This window comes from Solanum tuberosum, unplaced genomic scaffold, assembly GCF_000226075.1.
Source record: "Solanum tuberosum cultivar DM 1-3 516 R44 unplaced genomic scaffold, SolTub_3.0 scf00185, whole genome shotgun sequence".
Classification (NCBI taxonomy): Eukaryota; Viridiplantae; Streptophyta; class Magnoliopsida; order Solanales; family Solanaceae; genus Solanum; species Solanum tuberosum.
Window position 1 is genome coordinate 844,254 of NW_006239122.1, and position 11,930 is coordinate 856,183.

An 11,930-nucleotide genomic window follows, 5' to 3' on the forward strand; every position below is an offset into this window, starting at 1 on the left:
TTTGAGCGATTGTGTTTCCTGACAGCTTTGAAGGCAAGTTTATTACATCAATCCGTCTGATAGGAAGAGTTACTCCTCTTAATGTATCTTCTTGAAGGTTAGATGATTTGACTTCTTCTTTCTTTACTTTTGGAACATAGCGAAGTCCAGAAGTCAGATTCTTCTTTGAAGACATGGTCGTCCCTTCATTGAGATTGGGACAAAGTTCTTTAGTATCAACTTTTACCTTTTCGACAGCCGTATCGATTCTTTTGCTTGTGATCTTGTCAGACTTGGTTGATTTGACGTCATTAGATTTTGTCCCTTTAACAATATAACTCTTCAAATAGAATTTTGCATCGGCAAAGTGCGTCTCAACTTCGGTGAAAGGATTATCAACTGCAACTATCTTCCTTTCAATCCCGTCTTCAAGATACTTCAAACATTGATAGTAAGAAGATGAGACAATTCTATTCTCGTGTACCCAAGGCCTACCAAGTAATATATTGTTTGAAGTCTTTGCATCAATCACGTGCATCCATGCGCTTGATCGCAAATCTTTCATATGGATTTCTAATTTAATGGAGCCTATGGACCTCTGTCCTCCTTGATTGAATCCTTGTATCAACAAACGACTTTCACTAAGTTCTTTGGTCGTGATGGTGAGTTCCTTCAATGTGTGGATAGGCAAAATGTTGACTCCAGATCCTTCATCTATCAAGATTCTATTTATCTTCTTCTCTCGCACGTGACCAACCATATACGAAGGACGATTGTGTAGTGTTTCACCAAATAGAAGATCGTTATCTGTGAATGTGATTTTTGTATCACATGTATGTGTTTCTTGGGAAGAAGGTTCAATAGGCTTTTCAGAAGATGAAGGATACATCATTTACGAGATTTCCCTTGTTGCTTTTTCTTCGCTACTAGGAGACACTTTTGGTGATGATACTCTCGTTGTTCCTTCTCTGTCAGTTGGAGATACCTTCATTGTTTCTTCTTTATCAGCATTAAAACATGATGCCTCAACGTTTTCTTGAGTAGACTTTGTGCGCAACCAACTTGGTAAGAATTCTTCTAGAGTTACAGGATGTCGGGGTTTCTGGTAGTAATGCACTTCTACCTTTGCCTTTTTTGGGCGCTTGATTGATTTCTGCTTTACCAGTTTTCTTCACCCTATCTTCTTTCTAATCGGTTGCTCACATGATTCTTTTGTAAGCTTGACTTGTTGCGTCTTCGCCTAGTCATAAGAATCCAGCCTTCATCACCATCTATATCAACTTGAGATTTGTCTAGGTCTAATGACTCTTCTTCATACTTTTTAGCGATATGTATTTGGATCGGATCGAGCGAGCCGAATGTGATGGAGATTTGATTAGAACTAGCTTTCTCATCATCAAGGACAATCTTCTTTTCTCTAACCAATCGCATCACTGTATCCTTGAAGACAAAATATTTTTCAAGAGGATGACTCACAAGTCTATGATATTTGCAATAATTTGGGTCATCAGCATTTCCAGCTTCATCAGGCCGCTTCATCTCTGGCAACTCAATGAGCTTTAATTCAAGCAACTCATCGAAAATATCAGAAACGTCAGAATCCAAGAAGGGGTATTCGTTTTCTTGCATTTCCCTTAGGATCAATTTTTGGTCTGAACGCGCTTGAAAATTCGTTCTCACACTTTGCTTCTTCTCTTCATTCGTAGTGAACTTTACAGGCAACACATTAACATTCATTGACTCTTTGTTGTTGTTCTTGGGCCCAAATTTGCTCCATCTCTTAGGTTCCTGCTTGTCTCTTCCTTTGCGAGGGTCATGGACAAACGTCATATCCTTTCCGGCAAAGGGCATGCTCAACTCTATATCATGAGCACAAGTAGCTAGATCTTCAAAGGATTTTGGTTTTATTCCCTGTAAGATATAAAAAAAGCTCCCAGTGCATCCTTTGGATACACATTTCTATTGCAGAAGCTTCACTAAGCCTATTCTTGCAATTCAGGCTCGCGTTCCTCCATCAATTTATGAAGTCTATGGCTGGTTCATCCTTTCTTTGGCGAGTATTCGTAAGTTCTACCATGCTCACAGTACACCTCGTGCTATAGAATCGATTGAAAAACTCGTGCTCTAGTTGCTCCCAACTATTAATAGAATTGGGCTCAAGATCTGTGTACCAATCAAAGGCATTTCCTTTTAGAGACCGGACAAACTGCTTGACAAGATAGTCTCCATATGTTCCAACATTATTACATGTCTCCACAAAGTGTGCAACATGTTGCTTCGGATTTCCTCTACCCTCAAATTGTTGAAATTTGGGAGGTTGATAACCAACAAGCATTTATAAGTTATCAATTCTTGCAGTGTATGGCTTGGCATACATATGAGAAGACTTGGTGGAAACTTCATACTTATCTTTGATAGTGCCTTCAATGAACTTCTTCAAGCGATCGAGTGGGATCATCCCTTCAGAAGAAACTGGCATCTCATTAACAATTGGTGCTTTCTTTGCAGGATCTCCAATCTCTTGAACTTCAACACATTTTTCAGGCGCATGACTCGCTTCTCCATCTAAAAGTCCCTCCATTCGATCCATCAACTTATCGATTCTAGACTCTTGGTGTTGTACATGTTTTGTCAATCCTTCAACCAACTTCGTCAGATTTGCGAGTTGCTCATCAGAGGAAGAAGCAACAACCACCATTGTTTGCATGATCATTGGAGATGTAGGAGAGTAGCATGGATTATCGCGTAAGTTGATCTTCAGCGGACTCACATTACGCGATGCACGTAGAGGTGACTCATTCGTTGAATCATAACTCTCCATTGTGGTAGAGTTCTTGGAACCAGATTGCTCAAGGAGAGCCAATGTCTTCTTGATCTTTTCAGCAACACTGCTTCCTCCTTCTAAAGTGTTTGTGGAGGAACTTGATATTTTTGGAGTAGTAGACCTAAAAACTGGAGTTGATGCGAATGACACTTGAAGTGTTTGTTGTCCTAGTGTAGCAGCCTTGCTTCTCGTAACAGCTCCGAAACTTCCAAAGGTAACACCCAAAATGCCTTCAACTTCATTAGAGAACTTGGAGCTAGTAGCCTTAGAGGTAGTTGATCGGGAGTTGTTCTTCATAGAAGTCATCTCGATATTCTTTGATGCTTGAAAAGTTGATATGAGAGGTAGAGATTGTCCCACTAGGCGTGCCAGAATTTGTAGACAATAAAATTTGCGTCGAGAAAACAATAATCAAGAACGGAAAATTATGCAACAATAGTTTTATTGATTTAAGTGCGAGTGTTACAATCTCTATTATTCCTCTGAATTCGCCTTTTCAAATATAATTCAAGGGCTCTTGAGCTTGACCTTGAACTTGAGATTTATCTCGATCTTGATCTTGATCTTGAACTTGGACTTGATTTTGAACTTTATCTTGATCTTGAACTTGAACTTGAATTTTATCTTGATCTTAACCTCTAGTTGAATTCAAGGGCTTCGAGCTTGATTTTGAATCCAGCGGTCTTGATCTTGATCGTTCTTAATCTTTATCGTTCTTGATCTTGATCGTTCTTGAGACTAGAACGTTCTTGAAACTTGAATGCTTGAATTCTTGAACTCTTGAACTTGTAGAGAAATCTACAGCTTTTGATCCATGAGCTTTCTCTAGCTGCTTGTTAAAATTCTTGGTCCTCCTTTCTGAATTCTGAAGACCCCTATTTATAATTTTAGAATAGGGGAGTTGTGATTGGAATAGAATTCTCTTCGACCAATCAGATTTAAGTGACATGTCATACGAGTTTTATGGAGCGGGCTTTAATTAAATTCATATTTATTGAATTTAAATAATTAACTCAATTATATCAATCCATAATATTTATTTGGACTAATATATTAATGGATTTTAATATAATCCGAATCATTTTAATAAATTTATATTTAAATAAATTTTAAATGATTACATTTATGGTTTCCTTTTTTAGAATCAAATGATAAGAACTTTGACTAACATTTTACGATGCATTTTTTATCATGTTTATATGCAAAAATTGTAATTTATAGTACTTTTCGTATAGTTTTTGAATATTTAAATTTTTTCTTTAAAATATCGAATTAATAAAATTTAATTTTACTTTGAAAATTAGTCAAAAAGACTTTCAAAAAACTCAAAATGACAATTTAAAGTGGACGAAGGGAGTATATATGTCGAAATTATCAATGAGCAAACATCTTATCAAAGAAATTTGTTTTTTCATAAATTATTATCAAAATAAAATATAAAAGGTTCTCTAATTGCGTGTTTGAAGGGGTACTCCCATTTTCAGCTGACATTTTCTATTTTTTAGACCAACAACGTGTGAAGCGGCCACTTGTTTGTTTACCATTGATAAAAAAACATCGATAATCATCCAAAAAAAATTCACATAATTTCTTTGTTGTCCTTTTTTGTATGTCGGTAAGCAATTATTTGACCCAGTAATAAGTTTGAAAAATTAAGAAAGTTTATCGATTATCCATTTGGTTAACTTTCACTTTACATGATTATTCAGAGAATATTAAAACACGCATACATAAACTAATAACAGAATATTATTAAAATTTATGCTTATGAAAATCAAATAACTTAATAAAAAATATTTTGAGACGAATGGACTAATTCATTGAAAATTGCTTCTGTCTTTGTCAAGTAATATTTTAATGTGGAAATATCTTGAAAATGGAGCAGTGGAGAGGTATATTCTCGTGGGTTCTAAATTTGGTCCCTTCATATTCATAAAGTTGTGGCAAATTTTCAGCTCGGATATTCTACTAGACTCCGAAGCTCATATTGAAATTTGAAATATCAATTATTTTTTTTGCTAAAAAGAAATATCAGATATTACTATAGCTTTGTGTGAACACTGTTGGTGACCTAATTGGCTAATTCGACCTACTTCATTTTCTTATATTTTTTCACAAAATATTCCATTCATTTTTCACAAGTTCATTTTTAATTTTATATCTTTTTTCATAAATATCTTCATTTTTCCACATAATAAATAGATCTGAAAATAACGGATGGGACAAATCATTATTTTTGGAAAATATAGCCCCTGTGGGAGATATACAACAATAACATACTCGGTAAAATTTCACAAGTACGTAGAATATGGACATAATATAATGTACACATATTTTATCTCTAATTTGTGAAAATGGAGAAATTATTTCCGAAAGACTCTTGACTCTTGAGTTTCGACATAAGTACAAATCAAAATAGGCATGAAAAAAAATGATAGTAATAAAACATAACAACTAATTAACTAAAAAAGATTAAAATCTCCTTGCATTACTAATAATACACTCCTTAATATACAATAGATGACATTAGTTATATATATATCATGAAAAAAATATACTAAACAAGGTATTACTAAAATAGAAAGTTAATAAATGTATTAATTTGCTAATATAGTATACCAAATGATTCCTAAAGCTAATACTATAAGCGACACACAATATATATATAATTATAGAAATGTAAAAGCAATACAACCTACTATTCACAAAGTTAAAAAAGTCAACTTTATTATTCCACCATACAATAATATTATCACACTAGAACAATGACTTTTCATCAAATACCATTCTTGTCCCTGATAAATTTCACACTCACAAGGATAAAAGAGGAAAGTGTCCTGGGCCGGCCCGGCCCGATAAAGCCTTATAACCGTAGAATTACATCACAGAAACATGTGGAGTAGATTCAATTTCGCTAACGAACTTGGTCTTCTTCTTACATAGATCTCTAATGGCAGTGAGCTGATAAGGCGACGCATCAGTCGCGAGCCACTGTTCAACTTCGAAATTCTGTTGGTTGCATTTTTTATGGACTCCGGTGACGGTGACCTCAACGTAGTTACAGTACCATCCATGACCTGAACCTGTTCCATCGGAAGTCAAGTTCATTTTACAGATCGGCGCCGTCAAACATGGAGCTCGACCACTGAAGATATCCAAATTTCCTCTCTCAAAATAGTTGTAACCCGGGCCCATAAGCCCACCCCAAGCTTCCAGGTTTTTTATTCGAATACCGTACCCGTTTGCATCGTACAGAGTTAAACTGATAATCGAATCGGTTCCACCTTTTATGATTGATCCAGTTCGGATGTATGCACTGTAAACACAATCCTCTTCCTGCATTTGCACAAAATTCAAAAAGTTTTGTTAGCTTTAACCAAATTTAACGATAAATTAGAGACAATTTTAGATAGATAACTTACGGATCCAGAAATGGAGGAGAGGGAGATGGAGAAATAGAGGATGAAGAGAAGGAACCAGAAACGATTGAAGTCAGCTGCTACTCCCATGGCGATTTTTTGTTGATCTCTTTGTGTAATGGGTGGAGTATTAATCATCTATATAAATCACATCAATGGTTGTGGGGGGCCATATTATATATAGGGTGTGAACGTGATTTGTACTACTATTTTTTCCTTTTTCATATCCTTAGTAACTATAGGTGTTTTTGTACGTGTATCTTATTAATTGACAATCAATCTATATAATAAAACAAATTATTGTATGTATGTTATATTATTTATTGAGTATAATGTTTTCAAAAAATAAATATAAAATTTTTACCATAAAAAGTACAACAACTAGAAAACTTATCCGCGCGGTTAAAAAGATGATAAGATGTTAATAATTTTTATTAAAAATATGATATTGATAGAAGAAATATTTATAATATGTGCATATATATATCTCAATGTTTGGTTAGTAGTTATATGACTTTCAACAAAATCATAAGTTGTTATTTTGGACCAAAAAAAATTATAACTTACAACAAAATCATAAGCGGTTAAAAGATGATAAAGATGTCAATAATTTTATTAAAATATGATATTGCTAGAAGAAATATGTATAATATGTGCATATATATATATATATCCCGATGTATAAGTGATTTCACAAAGAGAAATGTTTGGTCAGTAGTTATATGACTTCCAACAAAATCATAAGTTGTTCTTTTGGACCAAAAAAATTATAAACTTACAATAATAAATTTTTTTGTGTAAAATATAAAACAAAGAAAATTGTGGAGAGAATATAAATAAATAAATAATGCAATATCATTCTTATAATCTTAATTATTAAGAAAAAGAAAAAAAATGAAACTAAAGCACAATTTTTCAAACTCTAGTGTGATCATTTCTAAAAATTCTTACAATATCTTTATTTATAGACATTCAGGTTTTTACAATAAAGAATAAAAATGAATACAAAAATAGTCACTAACACAATTCTTTTTATGATAACAACAATAATAATAAATAGAATTATAGTGAAAATAAATAAATAAACAAATAAGATTCTTGGCCAAAGAGAGGTGTCGATTTTATTCAACTCGTTGTTGTTATTTTTCCTCTTATTTTTCATCATTATCTAAATAAATATTCATGTTTTTTTAATTTTGCCTCCCTTTATTGTAGTATTTGTTTTATATTTTATTAATTGTTTTCTTCCTTTTCTCTTTTCCTTCTTCTATCCTACCTAATAGTAATTTCTTATAATAACAAAAACACATCTTCCATAGGATGTTAATCATAAGAAACATAAATGATTCTTTGTACTGTAAAAAAATATCATAAAAAAGGTCGCATCTCAACATTTGATATATATTTAAATTTTCTAATCTATCAATAATAATGTTTGAACCTTGATAGTAATTAGCATAAGACAAAGTTACAATAATGATGAAAGAACACAATGCGCATACCTTTATTAGGACCTTAATCATAAGAAAATAGATTATTTTTTTAAAAATATTAATGAATCAATGCACAATTTTTGTGCTCTTGTCAATATTCCCTCTGACTAAACAGGACTTCAAATATGAAATAAAAAGGTTAATCTTGAGTAGGAGTTTCATGAAATAAAAGATTATGATTTTATATGGAAAAAATAGAGGAATCTTTAAGAAAACATAAATAATTTTTTGTACTATAATATTGTTGAACATTGGTTAGTAGTTAGTATTATTACACACAAAGTTACAATAACTAATTTACATCTAAACAAAAATACAAACATACACACATACATCTTCCTTAGAATCTTATCATAAGAAAATAAGATAAAAAATAAAGAAATAACAAAAATAAAGTAGCCCACCTTTTTTTGTAGTCTCTTGTACCGACACCTTTTTTATCAAATTAATCAACATTCAAGAGTCTTCTTCATCGTGTCAAGTTAACACATGGATTTGATAATAGAATAATACTACAAAAAACAATGAAATATAAAAAATAATCTTGAGTTGAAATTTCATGAAACAAAAAACTTGTGAATTTATATTGACAAAAAATGGAGAAATATCATAAAGTATCTTAAATTTTATAATTTAATAGTTGGAGGTTATGAATATGAAAACTTAAAAGTCATGAAATTAATTATATTATTAAGAATAGAAGTTTAATAAATATAAGTTATGGAAGTGAAACTTTAAAAGTAAATAAAGAAGAAAAAACATAAATAAAAAAGATAAAAGAAAGACTTTTATACTAAATAGAATATAAATTTCTTGAATTGAATAAATAATAAAAAAAAGAATAAATAAAGGAAGAGAAGTGACTTAGGGAAATGTTATAAATGTCATAAATGATGATATTTAGGTTACAAAATCGTAATTTTTTTTTCAAAAAAAAAACTTTATATTATATAGAAATAAAATATAAAAAGAACCAAAAAGGGGAAAAAGAGATTTAAAGAAATGATATAAATATCATTAGGGAAGAAATTAAAATAGTAAAAGAAGAAAATGAGAAATATTAAAGAATAAAAATAATAGCATTAGTGATGAAATAAATTAAATATGACTATTGATAAAGAAAGAATTAAATGTGACTATCTTTAATATTTAGGTGAATTTTTTGTATTTTAAAATTTTAAAAATGGCCAAAAACACAAAAATAAAATAAAATAGTTTTCTAGCTCTTAGAAGCATGCCACATAAGCATGTCTAAGATTGTCCTTTATATATATACTAGTTATTAGGTTCCCGCGCCAGCGCGGGCCCAATGTATATTACTTCCTCCGTCTCATTTTATGTGAGGTAGTTTGATTCACCAGGGAGTTTAAAAAAGAAATGAAGACTTTTAAAATTTGTGGTCCAAAATGAATGATATAAATTTGTATGACTGTAAATTATTTCATTAAGGGTAAAATAAATATTTTATAATCAAATTGTTACTTAATATAGAAATGTGACATTCTTTTGGGACTGACTAAAAAGGAAAGTAAATAACATAAATTGGGAGTAGTTCTTTGTTTCAATTTATGTGACACCGATGAAATTTGGAGAGTTATATAATTTTTTGTATGTGATTTTGTTAAATATATTTTGAAGTTGTTAATTTATTGTGATTTATAGCACTTCTTATATCATTTTCAAATAATATATATTACTCTTTCTGTTCCCTTTTTTGTGACGTAGGTACTTTTACGAAACTCAACTAAATTTCTTATATGATTCTTAAATATTTTTAGTTGTTATTTTTCTTTAATTTACGTTACTTTTTATGTTATTTTCAAACAAACTTCTTATGTTTCAATATGGAATTAAAGAGTCAATAAAATTTCTTTTATGATTTTTAATTATGTTTTTTTAATATCTTATATTATTACATTGTGATTTTAAGTACTTTTTATGTAATTTTTAAATCTAGAACAAATTAAAAGAAAAACAAGGAAAAATTTAAATGAAGAAAGTACTAAAATTTTCAAATAATCATATTTCTATATTAAAATGTTATAAACTTTAAAACTCCACATATATGCAGAAAATCATATACGGAAGACAAAATAATTTTTAAAATATATATTAAAGCTCTTTCTAATAATATCACATATTTATTCTATTTTTCAAATAATATATATTTCTCACTCAATCTCAATTACGCAGTACATATGAAATTTCGAGAGTTAATCAAATTCTTAGTACTATTTTAAACTATATTTTAGTACTATTTATATAATTTTCAAATAATATATGTTACTCACTCTATTATATTATGCAATACATGTGAAATTTCAAGAATTAACCAAAATTTTAATATTTTAAATTGATTTTTAGTACTATTTTTGTAGTAAATAGAGGAAGTTGAAGAAGAAGGGCAAATCGGTCAATTGACTGACTAACCCTAAGCTCCTAAACATTCTCACTTCTAAATGGAAGCACGGGCACAATATCCGTTAAATTGTTAATTATTATGATTTATAATATTTTTTACATTATTTTCAAATAATATATGTTATGTATTTTTAAATACTTTAAGTTGTGATTAATAATATTCTTAACGTAATTTCAAATAATATATGTTACTCCATTTGTCCCAATTTATGTGACACATGTGAAATTTTGAGAGTTAATATGTTTTTCAAATATTGTAAGTTGTTAACTATTGTGGTTTATGGTATTCTTAATGTAATTTTTCAAATAATATATGTTATTCCCTTCGTCTTAATTATAGAATTCGCGTAAAATTTTGAGAGTTAATCGAATTTGTGATATTTTAATTTTTTTTTTTAGTACTATTTAAAAAGGAAAAAATTAAAATATAATGAAAGGGTGAGCCATCTTTGTGATAGGTGGGCCATCTTCAAAAACCAAATATAAAAGTAGGTGGGCCATCTTGGTGCCATGTGTCGAAAGAAGAGTGAATTTTATTCACTCTTCTTATAAAACCAAATATAAAAGTAGGTGGGCCATCTTGGTGCCATGTGTCGAAAGAAGAGTGAATTTTATTCACTCTTCTTATAAAACCAAATATAAAAGTAGGTGGGCCATCTTGGTGCCATGTGTCGAAAGAAGAGTGAATTTTATTCACTCTTCTTATAAAACCAAATATAAAAGTAGGTGGGCCATCTTGGTGCCATGTGTCGAAAGAAGAGTGAATTTTATTCACTCTTCTTATAAAACCAAATATAAAAGTAGGTGGGCCATCTTGGTGCCATGTGTCGAAAGAAGAGTGAATTTTATTCACTCTTCTTATAAAACCAAATATAAAAGTAGGTGGGCCATCTTGGTGCCATGTGTCGAAAGAAGAGTGAATTTTATTCACTCTTCTTATAAAACCAAATATAAAAGTAGGTGGGCCATCTTGGTGCCATGTGTCGAAAGAAGAGTGAATTTTATTCACTCTTCTTATAAAACCAAATATAAAAGTAGGTGGGCCATCTTGGTGCCATGTGTCGAAAGAAGAGTGAATTTTATTCACTCTTCTTATAAAACCAAATATAAAAGTAGGTGGGCCATCTTGGTGCCATGTGTCGAAAGAAGAGTGAATTTTATTCACTCTTCTTATATAGTAATATATATATATATAAATGGTTTTGGCTCCGTGGTAGTTGATTCATACTAGTGCTTAGAGATAACGGTTAGCTATCAAAATGGATGAAGTAGTGATGAAATACGCATTCTCTTTATAGAAATCTTTAAATTATATTTAAATAATATTAAAACTTTATTAAAAATCTCAATTATTCAAATTTATTCAGACAATACAAACACACAAGAGAAAGTTCAAAAGAAAAACTAGGAAAACTTGTCAATCCTTTTTTTCTTCTTCGTGTTTTTTTTTCCTATTTAGTGTTTACTATTTACCTTTGGACCCAACTAAAAAGGAAAATATTTTTCTTTAGAATTTTTTAACTTTTCAAATACGAGACAATATGATAAAAGTGCAACAATTATTCATTTCATCGCGACATTTATTTATAAGTAGAATCGGAAACTTTTTAAAAGATGCCACTTCAAGTCAACAAAACATTCAAATAATTTTGGTTTTTTTCTTTTCCTTTACAAATTTTCATCAAAATAAATTATAACATGTCATTTTTTAGCACCAGCCTTGTTGTTTCAAAGGGTCATCACCAACCAACTATTTTTATTTTTTATTTTTGGACACTTGGTTGTTTGGCAATG

The 11,930-nt window shown here is 30.4% G+C and overlaps 1 protein-coding gene across 1 annotated transcript; it reads right to left on the minus strand.

The window, feature by feature from the left end:
- Positions 1 to 5,504: 5,504 nt before the first annotated feature.
- LOC102590334 (lipoxygenase homology domain-containing protein 1-like) lies at positions 5,505 to 6,371 on the minus strand. Its single transcript, XM_006355298.2, has 2 exons — positions 6,226 to 6,371; positions 5,505 to 6,139 (listed from the first exon to the last, which is right to left on the minus strand). Exons 1-2 carry the CDS (start codon positions 6,358 to 6,360, stop codon positions 5,681 to 5,683), a joined length of 594 nt encoding a protein of 197 aa, XP_006355360.1. The 5' UTR covers positions 6,361 to 6,371; the 3' UTR covers positions 5,505 to 5,680.
- Between the last annotated feature and the right edge of the window lie 5,559 nt (positions 6,372 to 11,930).

Excerpts from the sequence above, each read along its gene's own strand:
- LOC102590334 (XM_006355298.2), bottom strand. The coding sequence starts at position 6,360 with ATGATTAATACTCCACCCATTACACAAAGAGATCAACAAAAAATCGCC. Across the intron at positions 6,140-6,225 it reads TCTCCTCCATTTCTGGATCC|GAAGAGGATTGTGTTTACAG; the intron begins GTAAGTTATCTA and ends GTGCAAATGCAG.